The 26,899-nt window shown below is 45.0% G+C and overlaps 1 protein-coding gene across 1 annotated transcript in view; it reads left to right on the top strand.

The window, feature by feature from the left end:
• The window catches only part of sdf4 (stromal cell derived factor 4), a 79,125-nt gene that overhangs the window by 9,686 nt on the left and 42,540 nt on the right, over positions 1 to 26,899 (top strand). The window contains exon 2 of the mRNA XM_068017306.1: positions 21,932 to 22,068. Within this exon, the coding sequence (XP_067873407.1) occupies positions 21,932 to 22,068 (137 nt within the window). The remainder of the gene's footprint in view (positions 1 to 21,931; positions 22,069 to 26,899) is intronic.

Raw genomic sequence — 26,899 nt, 5'->3', positions numbered from 1 at the left:
GGCATATGGTGTGTTAGCTTTTATTTTTAGGGGGATTGAGTTTCGCAGCCACGAGGTCATGATGCAGCTGTACAAAACTCTGGTGAGGCCGCACCTTGAGTATTGCGTGCAGTTCTGGTCACCGCATTATAGGAAGGATGTGGAAGCTTTGGAAAGGGTGCAGAGGAGATTTACTAGGATGTTGCCTGGTATGGAGGGAAGGTCTTACGAGGAAAGGCTGAGGGACTTGGGGTTGTTTTCGTTAGAGAGAAGGAGGAGGAGAGGTGACTTAATAGAGACATATAAGATAATCAGAGGGTTAGATAGGGTGGATAGTGAGAGTCTTTTTCCTCGGATGGTGATGGCAAACACGAGGGGACATAGCTTTAAGTTGAGGGGTGAAAGATATAGGACAGATGTGAGAGGTAGTTTCTTTACTCAGAGTAGTAGGGGCGTGGAACACCCTGCCTGCAACAGTAGTAGACTCGCCAACTTTAAGGGCATTTAAGTGGTCATTGGATAGACATATGGATGGAAATGGAATAGTGTAGGTCAGATGGTTTCACAGGTCGGTGCAACATCGAGGGCCGAAGGGCCTGTACTGCGCTGTAATGTTCTAATTCTAATTCTAATACTCAGAGGGAATATAATAATCTGGTTGAAGCTAATGATCGAGAGAGAAATGGTACAAATTTTTTCTTGCTTAACGCTGTCAGAACAGGAGACTTCCTTTTTGGTTCCCGCCTCTCTTTAAAATCCTAATTCATGCCATCACCTCCTCGAGGTTTATATTCTCTGTCTCCTATCCAGCCTCCTTCCTACACCCATTCACAAGCTTCAACTAATTTAAAGTCTGCAAGCCGTGTCCTCACTTGTGCTACCATCACCCGTCTCTCTGAGCTCCAGTGCTTCCTATGCCCTACGGAGTTAACTTTTAAATTATTGGCCTAATTTTCAATTGCCTGCATTCTCCCTCCATTTCTCTAACACCAAGCATCTTGCTGTTTTTCACTTCTTCGCTGCACTTATTGGTGGTCACTACACCCTTCCCTCTCTATCTCGATGTGTCTGAGGGTTATGGGGCCACGCAAGGAGGCAGGGCCCAAGAACTGTGTGGGCGGCACAGTGGCGCAGTGGTTAGCACCGTAGCCTCACAGCTCCAGGGACCTGGGTTCGACTCTGGATACTGTCTGTGTGGAGTTTGCAAGTTCTCCCTGTGTCTGCGTGGGTTTTCGCCGGGTGCTCCAGTTTCCTCCCACATCCAAAGAATTGCAGGTGATAGGTAAATTGGCCATTGTAAATTGCCCCTAGTGTAGGGAGGTGATAGGGAATATGGGATTACTGTAGGGTTAGTATAAATGGGTGGTTGTTGGTCGGCACAGACTCGGTGGGCCGAAGGGCCTGTTTCAGTGCTGTATCTCTAAATAAATAAAAAATAAATAAATAAACTACCTCAGCCGGTACAGGGATTGAACCCGTACTGTTGGCCACACTCCAGCCATCTAACCAACTGAGCTAACCAAACCCTAACTGCATTGCTACCCTCTCTATTCGTTTCACTCCATCCACTCTGCTTTAAACAAAAAAAATCCCAAAAGCACTTTTCTTCCACTGTCTTTCATTTCCCAACCTACTTTTCTTTTTAAAGTTTTCTGTTCCTCCATAGCATTCACTGTTTAGCACTGTTTAGTACCGTAGAATTGCAAACTGTTGTCTATTGGTACTAAAAGAACAGCACAACTGTACTGTTCATTGAGTATCTGTTACTCTACATGTCCATTTATTTTAAGATATTTCAAATGAAAATAATGGTTAATACTGTTCTTTGAAACTGGTGTTTGAAATCGTAACATTTTATGGGTGGAGAGTGTATATATAGTGATATACAAGGTATTGTAATTGTGTGGGACAGGCTAGTTGGATCAGGAAGTCTTTACCTCTCAGTTATTGTTCATATGTTTGTATTAATGTAAGTGCCACTATCATATTTTGAATAACTCAAATTTGGAGGTGATTGTAGCTTCTCCGCTGTAGATAAACGTATGATGGATGTATTGATGTATTAAGCAGGAACACGTGGGTTTGATTTCATCCTATGAGGAGGCAGCTGTTTGAGCCAATAGTGACTGTGGTGGGAGGGCGGATCTCCTTTAACACGTGGGGATAACAAGTTGGATTTTAAAACATTTTTGGTGAAGCATCTTTGGATGCAGTAATATAGTTTTTGTAAAAAGCTTGAACCTGTTGGTAATTAAATAAACCACTAATGAGGTTTATAAACTGTCAATTTAAATTAGTTTATGTTTGGGAAAAATAGCAACACATGATTTTTGTACCAAATCTCTTGATTTTTTAACAGTTTGTCTCTTAATTTGGGTAATGGAGGTGTTGGCATGTCTGTATACATAACATAATTCATTTTATAGATGGGTAAAGCACTTCAGTGCTCTTATGGTTGATTCTGTTATGGCAATACTGCGAGAATACATTGTTTCTCAGAAATGTAGTTAGCATTTTCTTCATTATTAAATTTACAAAATTACTCGACTTTTTATATTCAAGAAGCTGGGTTGATGCACTGACAGTCACCTTGTTTCTAGTGGGTTAAAAGCAAAATACTGCAGATGCTGGAAATCTGAAATAAAAACAAGAAATGCTGGAAATACTCAGCAGGTCCGGCAGCATCTGTGGAGAGAGAAGCACAGTTAATGTTTCAGGTCAGTGACCCTTCTTCAGAACTGGTAAATATTAGAAATGTAAAAGGTTGTAAGCAAGTAAAGTCGGGGTGGGGCAAGAGATAACAAAGGGGAAGGTATAGATAGGACAAGGTCACAGAATAACTGACCAGAAGGTCATGGATCAAAGATATGTTAATGGTGCGTTGAAAGACAAAGCATTAGTACAGAAAGGGTGTTAACGGACTGAAAATTGAACAGCCGCAAGTACAAACATGAAAAAAACAGTGGGTAAGCAAACTGAACAAACTAAGATGAAATAAAATGAAATAAACACAAAAGAATATTTTTTTTTTTAAAAAAGGAAAAATAAAAAAATAACTAACTAAAAACCAAAGTAAAATGGGGGGCCCGTCATGCTCTGAAATTATTGAACTCAGTGTTCAGTCCGGCAGGCTGTAGTGTGCCTAATCGGTAAATGAGATGCTGTTCCTCGAGCTTGCGTTGATGTTCACTGGAACACTGCAGTATTCCCAGGACGCAGGGGGGAGTGTTGAAATGGCAAGCAACCGGAAGCTCGGGGTCCTGCTTGCGGACTGAGCGGAGGTGTTCTGCAAATCGGTCACCCAGTCTGCGTTTGGTCTCCCCAATTTAGAGGAGACCACATTGTGAGCAGCGAATACAGTATACTACATTGAAAGAAGTACAAGTAAATCGCTGCTTCACCTGAAAGGAGTGTTTGGGGCCTTGGATAGTGAGGAGAGAGGAGGTAAATGGGCAGGTATTACACCTCCTGCGATTGCAGGGGAAGGTGCCGGGGGAAGGGGATGAGGTGGTGGGGGTTATGGAGGAGTGGACCAGGGTGTCGCGGAGGGAACGATCCCTTTGGAATGCTGACAGGGGAAGGGAGGGGAAGATGCATTTCTTGTTTCTAGTGGGTGTTTTACTGCTGTAATTCAGATATGGTTTTGTAGATGAGAGTTTTCTTTTGCAAGTTCTCAATAATGCAAGTACCAGGGGCAGGATTGTCAATAGAGGTCGGGGTCTGGATCAGAGGCGGGCAGGCCCGCAATTTAGCGCCACCGGCCATTGTGCTGGTTCCCGGCCATGATCCCGATCCCTGAGCAGTTTTCCAAGAGGCTGGGTCGGGGCCTGATTGGCTGCCTGCTGGCAAGTAGTGAATGGCTAATTTAACTGCAAGCGTTAACAATGTGGGCAGCCTGCATCAGCCTGGACCATGTCCAGGCTAACATGGTGGGCTCAAGGCGGGAAGGGGGGGGTTCCTGATTTCTCACTCAAGGGGACCCACCCCACACCTAATTCCGTCAGACCACAGTTGCGGCCGCTGGCCAAACCCTGGAGGAGCTGCCCCTCCAGGATCATGCCCAGGCAGCTGTGGGGCTTCAAAAATCAAAAAAACCTACTACGCCGCCTTCCCCCTTTCTATCCTCTGATCAGCAGTTCCCACCTCAGCCAGTGGCGTTCCCAACCTGAGAGTGCTGGAGGCCTCCAGCCTTGGGAGCCTGCTCGCCTTCCCTGGACGGCGAGCCCGCTCCCTGGCCTTTAATTGGCTGAACCTTTAAAAAAAAATACCAGTGGGCGTGTCTGGAACAAGCCGTGTGGGATCGGGACCTGGAACTAACCCCCATGTCAGCTGCCTGACCCCGGAATGAAAATGCAGCCCCAGGTATCTGGGTGCCCGCCTCAAAACCCTCCACATTTGGCGAGAGCTCACAGGGGCTGAAGGGCGTGAGTTGCACTGTAGGATGTGGCTTCTGGTGAGGGAACAGACACCAGGGTTGTGCACACACAGGAAATCGATCCAGGAGAACATGTGTGTGTGGTGAGGAGAAATGGTCAGAGCCACAGGCAGCCAAGGCTTTTGCAGCATCTCTCGCTTCGGTTTGGGAATGTCTGATTGAAACATTTGATGCCAATGAAGACCAATTAATATGTTATTTCAATGTATAATTTAAATGCACTCAAACATTTTAAAGGTGAGGATAGCTGAATGTGGTCGTGACGTTCCCCAGCAGCGGAAATATGTTCTGACTATGAAGCTCAAGCTGGTTTGTGTGTTTTTTTTAACAGTCAATGATGCAACATTTTTACAAATTGCAGTCATTTCAACTGATCGTACTTTGACCCTGCAAATAACCACAGCAGGTTAACTCTTTTGGTCTTGTTTCCTTATGCATTGCTGCTGTCTAGGAGATTTTCTGTGTTTTGTTGTTTTGTGAATGAAGATGGGCAATAAAAGATGAAGATAAAAGCCTCCCCCCACCTCCCATGGCCTGTGTCCTCCATCTCCTGTAACTGTGTTCTCATGCTGTAATCTAGGCTCAGTGCAGGGAATCTGAGCTGGCCCAACTCCATATTTTACCCGGGTTTGCTTTAAGCCACTTTCTCCTGTCAGGTGTGAACATAAACATAAGAACTAGGAGCAGGAGTAGGCAATTCAGCACCTTGAGCCTGCTCCGCCATTCAATACGATCGTGGCTGATTTCATCTCAGCCTCAACTCCGCTTTCCTGCCAGTTCCCCACCGTTTGGGTGTGAATTGGCTGAAAATGAAGCAGGATTCAGTCACACAGTTTGAAACCAGTTAGTAGTCTAGTAATTTCTATCGAACTAACTTGTGTGCTCACTGATTTAGGGACATGGGCTATTACTGAGGTTCATAGGTCATTCTTGGTCTGTTATTTTACCAGAATCACTAACTCGTTTAAACTGAACGAGTTAACCCCTGCATTAAAATAGGCTCTCGGAGAACTTTGGGCGGCACAGTGGCGCAGTGGTTAGCACCACAGCCTCACAGCTCCAGGGACCTGGGTTCAATTCTGGGTACTGCCTGTGCGGAGTTTGCAAGTTCTCCCTGTGACCGCGTGGCTTTTCGCCGGGTGCTCCGGTTTCCTCCCACCGCCAAAGACTTGCAGGTGATAGGTAAATTGGCCATTGTAAATTGCCCCTAGTGTAGGTAGGTGGTAGGGAATATGGGATTACTGTAGGGTTAGTATAAATGGATGGTTCTTGGTCAGCACAGACTCAGTGGGCCGAAGGGCCTGTTTCAGTGCTGTATCTCTAAATAAAAATAAAATAAATAAATAAATCGTCAGGTAGAACATGCTTGGCTGGTCTGAACCTGCTCCTTCCTCCATTCAGGGTGCATTAACTAATGATACCGTTCCGTGGCTGAGGTCTATTGGCTCAGCAAGGGCTCGATGGGCTGGATTTTCTGGTGAGCATTGGGCCCATAGTGGGGTCCCGAGCCTGCCCACGTTGTCAGCGTGTCTGCTGGTACAACCACCTGGGAGGTGGCCTGCTCAATGGCCACCTCCGTGCTCATCGTCCTATTAGGATGACGGGTGGGCTCCCAAGGCTGCAGGCCCAATCAGAGGGCCCACAGCGATGTCAGGTGGCAGCCGCAATGGGAGAGGTGGGCACTGCCGAGGCAGGCAGGTGAGTGCGAGGGTGCCTCAAGTGGAGACGCCCTCAGTTCCTGCATTGAAGTCATCAAATGAAGAGGCCGGAAGCTGGTAGGGTCATCAGAGTGGAGGGTAAACCCCTCAGCAGGAATAGTGATGGCCATGGTTGCGGCTTTTATCCCTGTGATTCCGTCATTGGGGCATGGAGCTTCTGACTCTGATGGCCACCAAGCCTCGATTGAGCTGGCAGTCTCCACACACAGCTGAGGCTGCTCCAACAGCAGGAAGATACTAGGCCTTAATTGCACCATTTGGCTGCCCCACCTCCATGGAGTGAGCAGCCGAACTGGTTCCCCATCTGTCCTGGGAAAGTTTCCCGGAGGCAGGAATGTGTTGGGAAACCGTCCTGACGCGGCTTCCCCTATTTTCCAGCCCCTGTCTCCATGGGGCCGGGAAAATTCAGCCCCAAATGACTCCTTTCTCTGTTAACCTACTGCAGTACCAGGTAAACCTTTAGAGTTGATCAGAAGGTTACAGTTATCATTGCGTAAAGTGAGGATGGAATTTAACTGTGCTCCAAATTCCGAGTATGATTGAATTCCAAAATGCACAGACAGTATTGTATAAGTCATTGTTCTTGCAATGACAGGAAGAGGATGGCGAAACGTATTGAGAAAGTGGCACCTACTTAATTGTGTTTGTCACTTTCTAATACAATTAACTATCTTGCTGTGATCACACTGAACATAAATAGTGGTCCGGATTTTGTGGTCAGCAGCAAAGCAAGGACACTCGCTGCTGATCTCGAAGAAAGCCGCCCACAATAACCTAGTGATCTCTGTGACCTGGTTTTCCCCCCCCCTTCCAAAGACTGTTTAAATCTGGCGCCAAGTCAGTGGTGATGTCAGCAAGCAGGGTAAGCAGCCAATCACATTGAAGCATACACACATAGCAAACCAGATAGTTAAAACCACAAATCCCTTCTACATTGTCAGATAGCAAAATAAGTGATGATTGGATTTAGAAGCTAAAATAAAGCAACCTTTTTTAAAAAAATTGTTTTTAAAAATGTGGACTTGTTTTATCATTGTGGGGACATTTGACAGTCCTAAAATATGCAATTAGCTTTTCAGGGCCAGTGAGGGTGTTTAGCAGTAATTCTGAAGTTAGCACCGTGTTAAAAACCCAGTTACATCTCATTCAACAAGATCTAAATTTTTTCCAGGGCTTTTTTTTTATGCAGTGAAACAAACGGTTAGTGGACATTCTCATCAAATGACGATTGCAATGGAGTCTGCAGTCCGTGGGGTCCTCTACACTGGACCCAATGCAGGAATGCAGACTGACTGACAGCAACTTCTGAATTTCCGCGTTATTCTGCGCGTGTGCGGACTCCTGCAGTTGCTGTCAGTTTCAGTGAAGTATCAGCAGTAAAAACTGTCAGTTTTGCTGTCATTACCACAGCTAAATCTGGGCCAGCATTTTAACACCTGTATTTGTAAAGGTAATTTGGGCAATTGAACTGATTCTTCTAACCAAGGGGACCTGATGGATCTGTATAGATTCAGTCCCATATTGCCTGGTTTGGCTGTACCTCAGCTGATCAAAACTGAGTTACAGCACAGAAACGGGCCATTCGGCCCAACTGGTCTATGCTGGCAGTTATACTCCACAAGAGTATAAGCTATGGTGGTGGGATTTGAACTTGTGACCCCAGAACACTCGTCAGGGCCTCTGTTTACTCATAACTCATAAACTATCTATTCATTTATTTACATTCTGTGGACAATTCTAGACCCAAAGTCAACTGATGGCTATGGTGCAGTGTGGATTATCTTCCAGCGAGCACCCAACAGCAGTGTTACAAACTGGTTTTCACCACATGTTGATTGACACATGGTAGTTTGGAGCCATAGGCAGAGGCTTAGATTTGTGAACGTATCAAAACTAATAACTTTTTGGAGTGATTTTTTTTTTTTATCCCTCAATCAAAATCACATAAACAGACACTCTGGTCATTATCACATTGCTGTTTGTGGGAGCTTGCTGTGCACAAATTGGCTGCTACATTTCCTACGTTGCAACAGTGGCTACTCTTCAAAAGTACTTCATTGGTTGTAAAGCGTTTTGGGACATCCTGAGGTCATGAAAGGTGCTATATAAATGCAAGTCTTCATTCCCTCCTGTTTTCAGTGACCTGAGTTATAAAGTATTTTTATATCGTACTTTTATTTAGTCTCACTGTATAGGGGTGGGATATCTCCAGTGCTACTCGTGAGTAACGAGAGAGGGGCTGCGATGAAACGTAATAAACAAATCTTGGGCTTTTAATCACATGCTATGGCACACAACAATTGAAGAAATTTTATTTCTGCTCCTGCAAAGAGTTGGGGGTCTCATCCCATTATTCACTTTTCATGTTTCCTTTGCCAATTTGTGTAACCTCACATAAATCTATTCAAACCCATCTGCAGGGGAAGTGTGTCACAGTGGGATTTGACATGGTCTTTCCTATCTGGGTTTGAATCCAGCCCAGACTAATGGGATGAAAACCTCCTCGGTCCTATGTGAAGTGAGCTTGGACAGCCAGTCCAATCCTGGGGGTGGGGGGTGGCATGTCTAATTTCACAATAATTGGCAACGTCACTTGGACGGCTGATTTGGTGTGGAAAGTGGAGTGGCAAAGAGGCACCTTTGGAAGTTTGTCACTGAAGCATATGTTGGGGCAGAGTAAAGGAAGTTTTACCAGCTGTGCTGTATCTGGCTTGGAAGTGCCAGATAGGTGCCTGAAACAGAAAGTATTCCATGCATTAAAATAATATACATAGATGTACCCCATTTATATATAAAGTCCTCTAAATATGGTCTGATTAGTAAGTTTGCGGATGACACAAAGGTTGGTGGAGTTGCGGACAGTGATGAGGATTGTCAGAGGATACAGCAGGATATAGATCGGTTGGAGACTTGGGCGGAGAAATGGCAGATGGAGTTTAATTCGGACAAATGTGAGGTAATGCATTTTGGAAGGTCTAATGCAGGTGGGAAGTATACAGTAAATGGCAGAACCCTTAGGAGTATTGACAGGCAGAGAGATCTGGGCGTACAGGTCCACAGGTCACTGAAAGTGGCAACGCAGGTGGATAAGGTAGTCAAGAAGGCATACGGCATGCTTGCCTTCATCGGTCGGGGCATAGAGTATAAAAATAGGCAAGTCATGCTGCAGCTGTACAGAACTTTAGTTAGGCCACACTTAGAATATTGCGTGCAATTCTGATCGCCACACTACCAGAAGGATGTGGAGGCTTTGGAGAAGGTACAGAAGAGGTTTACCAGGATGTTGCCTGGTCTGGAGGGCATTAGCTATGAGGAGAGGTTGGATAAACGCGGATTGTTTTCACTGGAACGACGGAGGTGGAGGGGCGAAATGATAGAGGTTTACAAAGTTATGAGTGGCATGGACAGAGTGGATAGTCAGAAGCTTTTTCCCAGGGTGGAAGAGTCAGTTACTAGGGGACATAGGTTTAAGGTGAGAGGGGCAAAGTTTAGAGGGGATGTGCGAGGCAAGTTCTTTACACAGAGGGTGGTGAGTGCCTGGAACTTGTTGCCGGGGGAAGGTGATGGAAGCAGGTACCATAGAGACGTTTAAGAGGCATCTTGACAAATACATGAATAGGATGGGAATAGAGGGATATGGACCCCGGAAGTGCAGAAGGTTTTAGTTTAGACGGGTATCAAGATCGGCGCAGGCTTGGAGGGCCGCATGGCCTGTTCCTGTGCTGTACTGTTCTTTTGTTTTTTTCTTTTATGCATCAATATAGATATTAAATGCAAAGTGACAACTCTCAACATTTTTCTTCACCTTTTACAGTTAAAGCCACTTCAGCCATGACTTAATGGCAGCACTGAGTTAGAAGAACAAAGGCTCAAGCCGTTAATCCATACTAACACTCCAGTGCTGTACTGAGGGAGTGCTGCACTATCAGAGGTGCTATTTTTCAGATGAGACATTAAGCTGAGATGTCTGCCCTCTTGGGTGGATGTAAAAGTCCCCCTGTTTGCAGAGGCACGGAGGAGTTCTCCCAGTGTCCTGGTGAATATTTAACCAACTAAAATAACCTCAACTGACTCCACTAAAAACAGATCAATTTGTTATTTATTTAATTGTTTGTGAGAACTATCTGTGCGCAAATTGGCTGCCTTGTTTGTCTAGACTACAACAATGAAAATACTCAGTTGGCTGTGAAATACTTGGGACATCCTGCAGAGGTGAAGGGTTCTATATAAATGCGAGTTCCTTTCTTTTCTCTAATGTTCTCCACTAGAGGGAAGAGTTGAGCTATATATTTTGCAGTTCATTCCAGTTTTAACTGGTCGATCATTGTTTTCAGTTACACTATTGACTTTACATCTCAAAGGAAATCTGGGCAAGATAGGCTCATGTGGCTCAATTCTCAGTTTCTGGGGTGGGTTTTCTCGCTAGAGAAGTGCATTAACCTGAAACATTGTTTTATCATTGGCTAGTGAAACTAACTGTAGAAAAGAAAATAGAAATTATAATTGCATCAACTTGGACCACTCCATCCATTTTTTTAGGTGCTATGTGGCCGGCGACGGTTTCAAAATGGAGTCTAAGTTGCACGCGTGCACTCCAATGGGTAGTGCAAGGACGCCATCTTTGTAAAGGGAAGCGCATGCGTGCCCCCAACAATCACTGACAGCATGCAGAGCTCCACACTCCAGCCAATGCCCTGTCTTAACCTCACGCAGCTGAAAGTGATGTTTAATGGCACGAAGAACTACTCCTCCCCCCACCGATCACCGCCACCAGTGCTACTTAAAGGGATTATGATGTACTTCCGGGTTACCCGCTGGATGATTTATTCTGGTGGAATTGTATGGTTTTTTTATGCCTTGGCTAAAATTCACTTGTCTACTAGGAGCAGTCTGGCTTGTATTGCAAACTTAAAATACTGTGTACTGAAAAGTTGCTTCCAGACTTGTGTGACCTGGATAGGGCTTTCCCTGGGAGTTGAACATGACTGGGAGAATGAATAGAGGCCAAGCAGAGTAGGACAAACTGCAGGAGGAGGAGGAGGAAGGGAAACGAGGCGCTCAGCAGCATGAGGAAGTGGAGGTAATAATGTCGACAGTCCCTTTCTGCCGGGGTGCTACACGATCAGATTATTCATGCCTGATACCAATAACCTCAAATACACCTCCCCATTCACGAAAAGTCTGACACACCCTGCCTTTGCTCTCCCACTGACCATCCTCTTTCTGTCGAGACTTACTGCTTCCTCCCTGAGTTCACCACAGAAATAAAAACTGCACCCAACTGCAAACTTAAATCCAAATTTCTCAATTCAATCATTAAATAATGCATACAAAATTAAGCTAATTACCCTTGTGTATTCCCTAAGTGTCTGTTTTCTGTGTGCCTTACCTATCCTAATGCTCCTACTAGGTAGTTTCCCAGTGGAGATTGCAGATGGAGGACGAGCTCGAGCAGCTCTGGGCCTAGAGGGTCTGGCTTCAGACCACACCGTCTTGGCATGGATGGCAGTACTCTGGGCTGGCTGACTGACTAGCAACAGGAAGGCCACCGGCAGAGTGGCAAGGGTGGGAGCAGCAATGTTGGCTTCCTGAGAAAGGAGAGCAGATTCATGTTCTGTGGAGCCACTGCCACTCTCCTGGGCCAATGCCTCAGTGATCCTACTGATCTGTTGGAGAACAGATTGATGGCCTGCTGTGATACCCTGGAAGAAGCCCTTTTGAACAGTACTGTCCAGAGCCTTGATGGAAGCTGTGATCTCGGCATGCAGACGCTGCATGACAGTGGGTTCCACAAGTGTACTGATGGAGATGACCACCTGTTCTGTGTTGGAAAGGATGAAACCCAAGCTCTGTGCAAAGCCCTGTGTCAGTTAGTGCTGGACCGCTCCGTGCTCCTTAACGTTGAACATAGGCTTTCCAGTGCAACAAGCGTTTGGTCATGTACAGATATCAGCCTTCATCTGTAGCCTGTACCGTCAAGGTTCTGACCTCTCTCCTCTGCAGCAGAACTAGTGTGCAACCTCTCCCTCTGGCGAGCTGGTACCTGCGCTGTGCTTTCCCCTCCCCATCCTGACTCTTGCACACTTGGTGTCTCACCATATGCAGATCCCTCCTCGATCCCGGCCTCTGAAGTACACCCAGCGTCTGTCTCTGAGCTGGTGGCTCTGAGGGTAAGATTGAGTGACAGTGTCTCTTCATCATCACTGTCCAGTTCTTAGGCATCTAAAATTAAAAAGGAGCAAGGGTTGGGTTGTGGCAAGGGGAGAGGTGAAAGGAAGAAATGCTTGCGTGCACCATCTGAAGCTGGGGAGTCCGAAGAGATAGTGGGATAAGGGAGGAGGAGGATTAGAAAATGCAGATACTCTCATCATCAACCTCTCCATTGCTGTCATGCCCCTTGTTAGATGGCCAGCATTAGTGGTTAAAACAGACAGCTGTGCTTGTCCTCCAGATTTTTGCGACTATTGTTCCCCACCTTCGGAAAGAAAGAGAGATGTGTGTCAGTGAGTATCCTGCCATGTGTTTGGGTTGAGTAGCTGCCAGTGTGTGTGAGCTGTGAGTTGTGGTGTGAGGCTTGCACCAGTGTGAAGTGGGTGAGGATGAGGTAAAGCATATGAATTAAGGGTTAAGTACTGATTGATGGAGATTATTGGTTGGTGGGTGATGGGGATGTAGTACTGTAAATGGGAAAATTGGCTGTTTTAACATGTCAAGAATCATCCAACCGAGTAACAGATGGTGTAGGAAGGCGGGACGTTGCCGGAGGAGATGTGTTGGGCGACCAATGGTGGGGGTGCTGGAGATGAGGCGATTGGAGGTGAGATCATGTGATGAAACCTCCACGAATACATCCACCAGAGTTAGTAACCCTGTACAAGGCCAAATGACAGTGTCTGGATGAAATTTCTCTCTAATGACATGGAGAGGCCTTGGACCACACACTGTCCAGATAATCTCGAGAGGAAGAAGAGAGTTTTACCCTTTATTATAATCTCCGGCACTGACTGTCTTGGGTTCCAGTGGCTCAGTTTGTGGTCACCCCAGCTCCTGAAATTTGTGCTTTTATACCTCCTTAACTCAGTGACTTCACTGTTTTGGGTTTTCCCTGTTAGAATCTTCTTGCACAATCACGTGAGAATGTTTATGGATGAGGAAAGGCCATTCAGCCTAACAACCCTGTCCCATGTGTGTTTGTGTGCGTGGGTGTAGTGTCGTGTGTGTCCCTCTTCTAATGAAGAAGGAACTGAGTCACAAAGTAACCTGTGAAAGTGAGTATTGACATCACTGTGTCAGCCAACGAGTTGGAGGCAGTCAGCTCCATCCTTTGGTGTTATTATATGTAGCCTTACCTCAGACACTTGCAGAATGTACACTGACATCGCTTAGAAAGTTAAAAGAATTTCAGTGTGAAAGTCTTGGTGTCAGTGCACCCAATAAGAAAACCTGTCAACTCATTTAGAAACTGTTTGATATTGGTCTGGTCAACTGTTGTGGTTCATGGTCAGAATAACAAAGACAGATTTTGCACTTGCTATCTCTCTGCATCTGTGCCAATAGCATGGACACTTGGCTTCTCTCCAGAATCAATATAGAGTCATGATGTTTTTTATTTATTTTTTAGAGATACAGCACAGAAACAGGCCCTTCGACTCATTGTGTCTGTGCTGGCCATGAAGCACCTATCTATTCTAATCCCATTTTCCAGCACTTGGCCTGTAGCCCTGTATGCTATGGCGTTTCAAGTACTCATCTAAATACTACTTAAGTGTTGTGAGGGTTACTGCCTCTACCACAATATCTTGGCAACTGGCCGGGCAGACAACGTGCTAAGAACATTTTGAGCCCAACACAGGGCAGCACCTTGACTTTTTTATTTTTCAGGATTAAATCTATTTAGGATGATCTGTTTCCCTGGGCTACAAATGGGGAAAAATCTGATAGGATTTCAACTGTTTGGTATCCTGGATTTGTTTCTGGAAAAATGGGTATAAATGGCCGCTAAGGACACAGAGTCCCCACAGTTGAGTCGTCTACCAACACTCTGGATATGAAGACAAGGTCCTCTTGGACAGGGACTGCCTGCCCCATGGAACTGGACCCCAGTAGGAGCCAACATTTCCGGAGAAGAGTAAGAGAGAAAATGGGGGAAGGGGGAGAAACATTCATGGTGGCAATGTGACCTCTGTGGCATTAGCCTTTTCAAGGAGAAAGGCCCCCCAGCAGCTTCTGAGAGCAAGTAGAAAGGGGCAAGAAATGCAGCCTTGGCCGTAATTCCCACATCCCAAAAGCAGCAAAAAGGGGGGTATAACCGAACCATTTGAGGTCCTGCACAGTGTGGGATCACCAACGTGCTGTGCAGTGAGCAACTGGGGGAAGCCTTCACTTCCACAATTCCCCTCATAGTCACTTGTCTATCTTGGTTGTCGTGAGAGCCAGGCCCTTTCACACAGGACGGGAGGGGAAATTGGAGAGAGTGTTGCTCTGGTTACACCTCGTGGACAATAATAGGGTGGCATTGGCGGATATCTGGGAGAATGCCACCCCTTTGTTTTTAACCAGTGATGCTGTCAGACGCAAAGTGGCCAACCAAAGGGATATTGAAAAACTATCTTGAACATAGGGCCCTGGTGGTGGAGTGGGTCATTGCACTCATCTTTTCCATCTGGCATCTGGGTCCATGCCTAGAGTTCTGGAATGAATATCCCCTGTGGCTGCCACCAAGTGTGGTATATTTGCAGCCAGTGGAGTAATGAGAAGCCCATGCACAACCCACGGATTCTTTGGCTTGGGTAATGTTCTGCTTTACTGCCCCTGGTAGTCCCACCTCAGCTCTTTAATGCAAGTAAGCCTCTGTTTTGCAACTGTGAGCCCGCTGCATAAAACTTCCCTGTTTGGCAAGTCTCCCTCCAGCAATGAGGAGGACAGATATGGGAGGTGGATAATTTGTGCGAATTTGTGACTTTAAGGTCACAATCCTGAATTTTTTTTTTTTTAAATCCCTGAAACTGGGATTCTCTTTGTAGATTTCGGAGTTTGGGATCTAGAATACCCATTTTTGCGGTGGGGTGCAAGGAAAAGATATCTGCGGATTCCGCACCCAGAGAGTCCGGAGCTGCTGCAGCTACAGCCAGACCAAGGGACTGGAGGTGGAGGTGGGGGTAATTGTAGCAGCTGTTGTTTCGGAAACCACCCCCAAACTAATTGGTTTTATGAACAAACAAGTGATTAATTCAAAAACTGAATGTGGTTTTTCTGGCTCCAGGTCCCGGCATTAATGAGGCATTCAAAGCAGACAACAGCATCACTTTCTGTTTCACTTTTTTTTTTGCTGATTACAGCTGTTTGTTTGGTATCAGTTTCCCCCACAGTTTTCACATTCCTTGCCTTTATTGTAAGCTTCTTCATCCCCACCCACACGAAATATGCTCATTCATACTTTTTTTTTTAACTTGGTGTGTAAAATATTTAATTGACTAATCCTTATTCAGCGCTATGCTGCTTTTTCAACTACACAGCTGTATTACATGAAGTGAGTTACCCCCTTTTTGCAGAATCTGCGGAGATAACAGTAATAGTTCCACATTTTTGTTTTGCTGCATCTCTAGAAAGGTTAATTGACCCCTGCCCCCGCCCAAAATGACCTCTTTTAACCCTCTCTTTCCAGTACAGTGGTACTGAGGCCAGTGTTAGCTCCCTGACTTCTCCCCTGCTTGCGAGTGAGTCCCAGATGGCAGGTAAACTTGGGACTGTCAGGCTGCATTGCCTAATGCGATATTCAGGCCACTGTAAAGCTCACAGGAAATGTTTGATGAAACCTTTGCTCCTTAAAAAGGGAGATAAATCTTTTCCAACTCGGCAGAAGTGGTTTTAGTCAATAAGATAAGCTGCTGTTTTGTTGCAGTTGATTTTCTCCCCTCCATCTGTCCAGATTGCCAAGGGATTGCCATGACCCGGCCCTTACTGTCAGGCTGCCCTGACTATACGGTTACTGGCATTTCCAGAAGAAAGCTTTGCTGCTGCTGTAGCATGGGAGATGGAAACGATCCTCACTGGGCTCTGATATCTATTGATCCACGGACACGCAGAATCCCAGGGCAGATTCTCCTTTGCCCTGCTGATGTCTTTGATTCAGCCGTGGCTCAGTGGTTGTATTCTTGCCTCTGTCTTGGAAGGTTGTGGCGTCAAGTCCCATTCCAGAGACTTGAGCATGAATCTAGGCTGACGCTTCAGTGCAGCACTGAGGGAGTGCCGCACTGTCAGAGGGTCAGCACTGAGGGAGTGCCGCACTGTCAGAGGGTCAGCACTGAGGGAGTGCCGCACTGTCAGAGGTGCTATCCTTTGGATCAGATAGAATCATAGAAAGTTTAAGGCACAAAAAGAGGCCACTTGGCCCATCATGTCTGTGCCGGCCGAAAAACGATCCACCCATTCTAATACCACCTTGCAACATTTGGTCCATAGCCCTGCAGATTACGGCACTTGAGGTGCATATCCAGACTCCTTTTGAATGAGTTGAGCGTTTCTGCCTGAACTACCCTTGCAGGTGGTAGTGTGTTCCAGACCCCCACCATCCACTGGGTGAAAACATTTTTCCTCATCACCCCTCTAATTTTTCTACCAATCACTTTAAATCTATGCCCCCTCATCACTGACCTCTCTGCTAAGATGAATAGGCCCTCCACCTCCACTCTATCCAGGCCCTTCAAAGTTTTTCACATTTCAATCAGATCTCCCTTCCGTCTTCTCTGTTCCAAGGAGAACAACCCCAGCCTATCCAATCTTTCCTTATAGCTGCATTTTTCCAGTCCTGGCAACATCCTCATAAATCTCCTCTGTAACCCTCCCTGGTACAAATACATCCTTTCTGTAATGAGGTGACCAGTACTCAAGTTGTGGCCTAACCAATGAGTTATACAGTTGCATCATAACCTCCCTGCTCTTATATTTTATACCTCGGCTAATAAAGGAAAGGATTCCATATGTCTTCTTAACCACCTTATCTATCTGTCCTGCTACCTTCAGGGATCTGTGGACTTTCACTCCAAGTTCCCTCACTTCCTCTACACTTCTCAGTATTTTCCCATTAATCGTGTATTCCTTTGCCTTGTTTGACCTCCCCAAATGCATCAACTCACACTTCTCCAAGTTGAATTCCATTTGCCACTTTTCTGCCCATCTGATCAGACCATCAATATCTTCCTGCAGCCTACAGCTATCCTTCTCGCTATCTAACACAGGGCCAATCTTTGTGTTGTCTGCAAAATTCTTGATCATGTCCCCTACACTTATGTCCAAATTGTTAATATATGCCACAAAAAGCAGGGGACCCAGTACTGAGCCCTGTGGAACGCCATTGGAAACAGCTCTCCAGTCGCTAAAACACCCGTCAACAATTACCCTTTGTTTCCTGCCACTGAGCCAATTTTGTATCCACCTTGCTGCATTTCCCTGGATCCCACAGGATTTTATTTTTTTAACTAGTCTGCCATGTGGGATCTTGTCAAAAGCCTTGGTAAAATCCATGTAGACCACATCAACTGCACTACCCTCATCTATCTTGTTACTTCTTCAAAAAATTCAATCAAAGTTGATCAAACAAGATCTTCCCTCATCAAATCTATGCTGACTATCATTGATTAAAGGGATATTAAAGCAAGGTCCCGTCTTCCCTCTCGGGTGGACGTAAAAGATCCGATTACATTTGGAAGAGCAGCTGGACCACCTAGTTCCAGCCAATATGTATCCATCAGCCAACGTCACTAAATAGATTATCTGGTTGTTATCACGTTGCTGTTTGTGGGAGCTTGCTGTGCACAAATCTGCTGTCGCGTTTCTGACATTACAACAGTAACTGCACTTCAAAAAATAATTTGGCTGTAAAGCACTTTGCAGCATCCTGCTGTGGTGATAGGGGCTCAAAAGGCAAGCCCTTTCTGTTTCTGAGGCCAGTCCCCCGTCAAGGACTCCTGATGTAAGCTGACCATTGTAAAGATGACCGCACTCAGTGCCTGCTTTGTTCTTTGAGGTCGGTGCAGATGCAAAACGGACCATTAGCAAACGGGAATTCTAGGAAGGGGCCCCCTCTGAGCGCCTTTCCTCATACCCAGGCTATGTTTTACATCTCATTCACAAATACTTTCAACCAGAAGATCTGTCCTGGGATTGCTTGCATGTGTGTGCTTATCTGTGAAAGGTGATGCTGCCCTGCATACTGAAGAGGATACATTTAAAAGAGCTACATTTGTTGTCTTCCTTTGTTACTATTTTTAACTACTCACTATTTGTAGCTCAGTAGGGGACAGCTCATTTTCAAGTTGAAAGGAACCCTGTAATGAAGTGTGAGACCTTGTCCTGTGTTCATTTGCATAATTATGGGACCCACTTTGCAATTATTGCTGACTGCCCTAGCTGGAACTGATAGGCAGATGTGCAGCCGTCCATGTCCCAAGCACCGGGTGTGGTTTGGCTTTGAGAGATGGCAGTTGTTGACTGGTTGGTGCAGCACAACGAGCATTTGGGGAACTCCAGAGATATAAAGATGATTCAAGTAAGTTAAAATTCCACAGCAAAGTACTGGAAACGCTGTCAAAGGTTACATGGCGAAATAAAAAGAATATCTTTGCAAGTATATATTTGACATCTTTTCAGCTTGTGCATTTGAGTGTTTGGTATTGAAATATTGATTTCAAAACATTACATTAAAAATTCAGACATTTCTTGGTATTCATAATTCTGCACGTGTGATATACTTTCTAAACATATTCAAAACATTCCCCACCCTCAGATATCCGCTATAGCTCTGTATTTGTGCACTTTAAATGCTGTTGTTAATAGACCATTTTTATAACCACCCACATTCAACTGACTGCCTTTGTAAATTCGTTATCTGCTCTGTAACTTGGCCGCCCGCTGCCTCTTTGCTTTGTACGTTTCCTGGTGCTACATTACCCCTCCGCCACAGGCTAGATTTTTCCTCCTGCCTCTCTAAAGCACCGTGGGCCTTTCTTTCGACATCAAAGGTGCTATATAAATGCAAAATTGTTCTTTTCAAGTGCTCGAACTTATTTTTTTCACCTACTGAGCTGAAGTTGTGCTGGGAACACCCTCAGCCGTATCTGATGGCAGCTGGCTCCAATTTAGTACTGCTAATTTCATTTTAAACACCTTTCCATAAATAACCAAGGATGCCCCTATGATGCGATGGGGTTCTCACTGTATCAAGGGCACTCTGCATCCTGGATAATATTTCCGATCCATCATAGGAGTGGGGGAGGAATGTCCATGGGTGGAAATGAACCCAGTCATCACACTATCCTCTCGACTCGGAGTAATACGTAGACTCATCCTTCTATTGATCTGAACAGGCACCAATCATCCCAATTGTCAAGGCCTGAATGAGTTCCATTCTGGCTGAATCTGCAGCTTTCCCACTGTGTCCCCTTGCATCAGACGGGATAGGTGTAATAAGGATTTTAGGTCAATCCACTGCCTTCCTCTTGTCCCATTCATTTCTGAAGGATATTTCTTGTTTGTCCTCTTAGCCCCCTTCACAAGAAGGTAAAAATTTATTTTTCTCCCCCTGGGTTTCGTCTCTTTTCCCTTGCCTGAAACCATGGGCCAAAGCAGAGGTGCAGTTCCATGGGCGCTGGCCACCCTCTGGAACCTCTTGTAGCTTTGTAGGAGCCCAACGTGGGTCACAATGAACATCACAGCTGAACCTGACCCTGCCCTCCTTCAACATCCAGGCAGACGCACTTTCCAGTGGGGGCTAGGGCGGAGGGGTGGGGGAATGGTGTCACTAGAGCTGTACCAAGAAATGGTAACAATTACTGTTATTTCCCCTTGTGCTCCCTTCCCCTTCTCTTCCTGTGCCGGGGACATTCGAGCCAATTGCAATTTGCTCACCCTGAGATCAGTTGGTTTAGTGCAAATAAGGGTGGAACCAGGGACCTGCCTGACCTTTCTAAGGCTTGGGACCACATTACATGGCACTTGTTCACACTGAGCCATTACAGAGTTGCAACCATCTCATTAAGTCATTGAAAGACCTGCACGGGCCAGAAGGTGTTGATATGACACAAGGATACGCTTTGGGGTGATAATTTCTAATGGATCCTAACTTGCCTCATGGGAGTGTGGGCGGCAGTGTTGCTCCTAACATTCTAGATCACTTTGGGTTCGGAGGAATTTTTCTTCAACATCAGTTTTAAGAAATCTCCACAACACTGGGGACCAGAGACTTCCTAAACATTCATCCTTTCCCGTTATTCAGTGAAAGGAAATCTCTATATCTGCTTGTTGCAAGGTGGTGTCCCTTTGAGAAGCATCATCTGCAATTTGTCCAGCAATGATGTAAAGTTTCACAGTCAGCACTCACAGATGCCTGGAAATAGGTCACCTGCCCACACCTTTGGTTGGAGAATGGTGGTTGGTGGGGGCGGGAAAAGATATAAAATAACTCTCAAACTACATCAAAAATGAACAGCGGCTGGAGGAAGTCTGAGATTTTTGGAAAGAATGATTAAGCTATGAAATTTTAACTGGTTATGCCTTGTGTCTTACACCCACGGCAAACCCAGACTAAGGTGTATTTACAAAGAGCAGACAGTTTCCTTTTCAGCATGTACTTTACATCGTTGCAGTTTTGAGCACGATTTCCTTTTGTCCTCATTTATCTTTGATTAAGAACAGAAAATGCTGGAAATGCAAATCAGGTCTGTCAGCATCTGAAGAAGTGAAGGCAGTGTCTTTTGCTGCCCGGCCTTTTTCTTATCAAATCGTTGTGCAATTCTAGCACTTTCTTTTCCAGAAAAGCAGTTTTTTCATTTTGCATCTTTGCATCTCCTTTCCTTGATCTAACTGCAGCAGCTCTGTAAATGAAGCTCACAGTTCACCTTGGTCTAAATTACAGGTGGGGGGGGGGGGCTGGTGAGCGACAGAGAGGGACCAACAACAACTTGCATTTATATAGTGCCTTTAACATAGTAAAACATCCCATGGTGCTTCACAGGAGCGTAATAAAACAAAATTTGGCAATGAGCCGCATAAGGAGATATTGGGACAGATGACCAAACGTTTGGTCGAAGAGGTAGATTATAATGAGCATCTTAAAGGAGGAGAGGGGAGGCAGAGAGGTTTAGGGAAGGAATTCCACAGAGTAGAGCCTAGGCAGCTGAATGCATAGTTGTCGATGAGCGATTTAAAATCGGGGATGTGCAACAGGCCACAATTGGAGGAGTACAGAGACCTTGGAGGACTAAGGGAGTTAGAGATAGGGAGGGGTGAGGACAGATTGTCTAAAAGCACAACACATCTAACTGTGTCTTGGAAATTAACTCAAGTTTAACTTTGCATGTGTAATTTTAGTAAGGCAATTTAGTTCTTCTTGGACAGTTCATTACACAATGCTGTCCATGATTGGCTTCTCGTTTCTGCCCACCTCCCTAAAAAAAACTTCAATATTTTGAATTGATGCATCATAAAGTTGAACGCTAAGAGTTCAATGCTCACCCCCACTGCTGTGTGTCTATGACAGGGATCAAACCTTTTTGAAGATAAAGGAAAAGGGGGTTTCTCTCATGGACAGCTAGCAAAGAAATACTGTTCACTAATAACCAATTTAGATTAATGATGATAAACCAGTGCAGTAGTGGGTGGCTGGAACACTGACCACGAGTGCTAAATCCTGAACTGTATCACCTTTTGAGATCCAATTACAGAATCGATGTGTCAGTGGTCCAAAAAACTGTTTCCTGTTTGACAGTAATGTTCACCAGTGTATTGTATTCCTGCTCTTCAGGGTTGATGTCAATGTTGACAAGAAAATTAGTGCAAGCGAGATGCAGCGATGGATCATGGAAAAGACTGAGGAACATTTCCAACAGGCCACTGAAGAGAACAAGCTACACTTCAAAGCTGTAGATCCCGATGGAGATGGTAATGCAATGTATTTACATGTATGAGACTCTGTTCCTCCCTAAACCTCTCTACCTATCCCTTCTCCTAGAGCATCCTCCTTTTAAAACCCACTTCTGTAACTTTGATCATTTTTCTCTATCTTTCCATTAGCTCAGTGTCTGTTTTCCATGTGCCTCTGTGAGGTTACTTGGGGTGCTTTAAATGTGATGTACGACAGTTGTACTACTAGTAGTTTTATGGTGGGCCCCAATAAACAAATACAGAGTAAGACGAGCAATGCCATAGGATCTCGGAGAACTTTGGGTGGCGCAGTGGTTAGCACCGCAGCCTCACAGTTCCAGCGACCCAGGTTCAGTTCTGGGTACTGCCTGTGTGGAGTTTGCAAGTTCTCCCTGTGACTGCGTGGGTTTCCGCCGGGTGCTCCAGTTTCCTCCCACAGCCAAAGACTTGCAGGTTGATAGGTAAATTGGCCATTGTAAATTGTCCCTAGTGTAGGTAGGTGGTAGGAGAATGGTGGGGATGTGGTAGGGAATATGGGATTAATGTAGGATTAGTATAAATGGGTGGTTGTTGGTCAGCACAGACTTGGTGGGCCAAAGGGCCTGTTTTAGTGCCTACCCAAACTAACGCAATACAATTCAAAAAACAAAATAGTTGTCCTTTTAAAAGAATTCTAAAAAAAATTATTTAAGCTGCTAAATGGTCCACTGCTAGTATTCCATTATTCTTTGGGTAGTTAGGCCTCAATCAAAGTCAGGGTGTAGTTATTCAGCCAGCTTCTGAAGGTATAGATTATCACGTAAGTAGCTGAAGCAAAATTTGTTCACTGGGCATGCTACAAATTTACTGAGCTATCTGAGCAAGTGAAAGCACGCCCTGAAATACGTGGAATGCAGCACCTCTACAGTTATCATTTGAAAGACAGGAACCAAAAAATATCAGGAAGACTAAAAATAAAAAAAGAGACCCCAGAAACATAGAAGTACCTTTGTCAGAGTCGCCAACTGAAGGATAAGAAAGCCCCAGGTATTGACACCAAAGCAAATTCCCTCCACACCTTTGCCTGTGATGTGCTGCTTTGGCGATCTCAGGTTGTCAGCCTCCCAGTATCTTCTTTTCACCACTGGCATCCAGTTGCTCTCTACCTCCATCACTCACCAGGGCCCTGTGCTTCTTCCCTGAATAGCAGCCCGCACAATCCCCATCCACCAGCATCCTTCTCTGCCAGGCTCAACCTGTTCTCATTTTGAGCCACTTTTTATCTGGAGAAAATGAGTGGAGTTAGAAGTTATAAGCTGTCACCTGATTTTATGTATATGTGGAACATTTTTGGTGTAATCTCACTCAATGCTCCTCCGTGATGTTTGCTTCTGTTACATTGATGTCTACGTTGGCGCAACTTCCTGCTGTCACCGTGACACTGAAAATTCAAGATTATTTCATTGAATGAGATTTTCGTTTCTACTTGTCCTTAGTCTTTGTCCATCTTGACTCATCCCTTCCTTGATTTCTCTCCCTCCATCTCTGGTAATGGGCTTTCCACATTACAACCCCATTGGCTCCCATAAATACCTAGATCAGAATTTTTTTCACCCCACTTCTTATAAACACTCCATCCTTTTCTCCCAAGTTCACGCTCTGTCATACCTGCTCGGATAATTCCATTTTCCACACCACAGCTGAAATGGCCTCCTTTCTTTCTCCTCAGCAGCAATTGATTGGATCCACAACAATGTCGGCCCCATTTCCTGGTTCTCTGCCCAATGCCATCTTCCTCTCACCAGACCATTGCACTTATCAATTCACCTTTCACCATTTCTGTCACTTACAATGTGATCCCACCACCAAGTCCATCCTCCTTTCCTGTCTGTTTTCCAAAAGGCCTGTTCCCTCTGCGTTGCCCTTGTTCATTCAGTGTGGGAGTGGGGTAAGAGTATACGCCCATGGTGTTGTCCTTTTTGGATCCAGATGATCACACTGATCATTCCACCTTTCATTGTTTTAATATCAGAACTCCTGTGTCCGCAGTGTATTTCTGTGGCCCAGTTCCTGTGTGGGCCTCTCCTTAGGCTTCTTACCACCATAGCTATTTCTACATTCTTTTTTGTTCTTTTTAAAGTTGTCTGATTGCCTTACTGAGATAATGTTTTGAATCATCTCCTTATGTCCTGCTTTTGAGATCCTGCAAACCATTGTGATTACAATACCTGTTGCTTTTTCAACCCCTCTCCCTTTTTCCTGCATGTTCAACACTATATTTAGGGGCTTTCTTATCTTTATCTTTTTCAAGTTTTGAGTCACTGTCTGATAAGTTCACCTGTCTTTAGTCATTGCAGGTGATGACAGACCTGTCGTGCACTTCACAGAATTTCTTTTTATAGCCAAAGTAATGCATTTGTTTCCTCCCGTTTCCTCCCACTCCCTTCCCCCAACTGTTGAACTGCAGTTCTCAAAGGAGACTGGTATCAAGTAATCTTCTGACTCAATTCAGCACAAAGGCAATGATGAAAAGCTACCTCGGCCACATATTGAATATATTGAAGGATCTGGCCAGTTCCAGCTGTTAGCCACCATTCCCATGGCAGATAAGGGTTTCCTGTAAAGATACAGCTAAAGGGATCCTTCAGATCAGATTTATTCTAACTATCTAGAGATAAGAATACAGAAATTGAAAAATCCAGAATACAGAAATCTTTACATCCTTTTCCTGCCAGGATGATGTCTGGTGTCTCACTCGGGAGAATTGCCCAGAACAATGTCTGCAAGTCTTCTCAGTTACAACCCTCCACGGGATGTGGAGACTTTTCTGTCGTCAGTGTTTTCTCTGTAGTGATCTCCTGTTGCATTTTATGCTTGTCACAGGCCGCTATGCTATACTTGGCTGGTACACGTTGCTTCATCTGATGTGTTTACCCCTCAGACAAACTGCTTTGCACACCTAGTGATAGCGTCAGAGGGCTTTGCAGCCTCCCGATGCGACTGCTCACCAACCAAAGCAACTGCCCCAACAAGATCCCTTTGCTTGTGTGACCACTCCCCCATGCTTCCTCTTCTTGGCAAAGACGCACAAGGCTGTAATCGAGGTGGTGGTGCAATCCATTAGTGTGAGGAATAATATGACTGGGACTGTCCCCATGGGTCCCCAGCTGCCTGCTGCCAAATTCCTACTCCCGGGACTCTGGGGACTTTTATTTAAATGAGGACCGGCCATTAAGATCAGCAAGGCCACCACATCCTTGGAGTCACCCAGTGCGTTAGCCACTTTGTGGCTTATGTGCATTGCTCCCGCCTCCCTTTTTAAAATCAGGGCCATTGATTCCTTTAATAATAATAAATTCCTTTCCTTGGTTTTGACAGTGATGCTCCCTCATTAATAAAAAAGCTCATTGTTATTGCCATATAGATGTGAAGACTCCTCTTTCACATCTTATTTTCTTTCTATTGCTCTTTGGTCTAGGTATCTTGAGGTCTTGGTTGGGCTTTACGCCATGCATAAAATGTAATTAGGCCGGCCCTGTGACAGATGCCTACTCCACTGCTTCTGTTTCAGGTTTGTCATAGTTGAGTGGGATGAGTCTAAGCTTGTGGAAATGGCATAAGCAGAGGAGATGGTCAACCCTCAGCATTGTACCTAATCCAGAAATGAGGTCAGCAAGTCCATTGACAGCAGGGATACCATCTCTTGGACACCTTTGTGACCTGGCAATTTTGACTTTATTGATCCAACACAGCATTCTTGGTGCCAGTATGTGACAATAAGTTAACCCTTTGTACCAATGTGGTGCCAAGAAAGGGATTGATACTATTGACCTCCAAGAATGAATCAGTGTGCTCCAACTCCTTTTATAAAACTCAAAAAAAAATAAATTGTGGAACCGCTTCATACCAAATACAGTCCAACAAGGAAGTTAATTTTTCAATACTGATTGTATCAATTTAACACTAAGGGCAACAAATGACACAACCTCTTTCGAAGTTTAGCATTATGTTCCATCCCAATTGTTGAGATTTAAGCAGTATCGTTATGAACTTTTGAACCCAAGCATTTATTTGAATTTAAAAATTCTCAGTGATTACTGTAGCATTCATCATGTGAAACCACATTGAATTCCAACTAATAATCATTAATCCATGTTTCATTTAGCTTATGAACAAGGTGATAGTGAAACCTCACTCGAGTTCATTTCCAAGGCAGTTTCAAAATTCCATCCTAGTGGGGAAAGTCCAGTTCTCCGTTTCTTTCCAGTTCTCCATGGATTACAACGGGTGCGCAACTGTACTCTAGATTCCAGCTTTCTATTGTCAATTTAAATTCGATCAATACTTTCTTTCATCCTTTGTTCATTGATTATAAATTTGAAAATACTTGGTGACAATTAACAGTTTGAGTTCAAATATTCTCAGGAATCTTACTCTTGGTATTCTCCACCCTTTATTTCATTTGTCTTTGCAATACTCCTGCCTTCTAGATTCCTTGTAGGTTTTGAAAACCCTCTGTTTGTCCCTAATAATGTCCTTTTACACCTGCTTGGCCACATTGATCTCTGCTTAATCAGCTTTGATTTTGTTGGAATGAATTTCGATTCTAGTCTCGATAATAAATCCTTATTTACTTCCATTTTTCCACTCTAGGGACAGAATTTTACATTGGGCCAGAGGCCCCACCTACTGGCAGAAAATAATCGGTGGTGAGCCCACCTCCGCCAGGTCTGGAAACCACACCATAATTTCATGTGGCACAGACCCTAAATTGCCCTCAGTTGGGACTTCCACCCCTCTGAGGCAGGAGGTCCCGCCTCCAAGAGCTGCCGGCCAATCAGAGGGCTGGCAGCACTTCAGTCTCAACAGC

This window comes from Heterodontus francisci, chromosome 37 (assembly GCF_036365525.1).
Source record: "Heterodontus francisci isolate sHetFra1 chromosome 37, sHetFra1.hap1, whole genome shotgun sequence".
NCBI classification, from domain to species: Eukaryota; Metazoa; Chordata; class Chondrichthyes; order Heterodontiformes; family Heterodontidae; genus Heterodontus; species Heterodontus francisci.
This window is presented reverse-complemented; position numbering and strand designations above follow the sequence as displayed.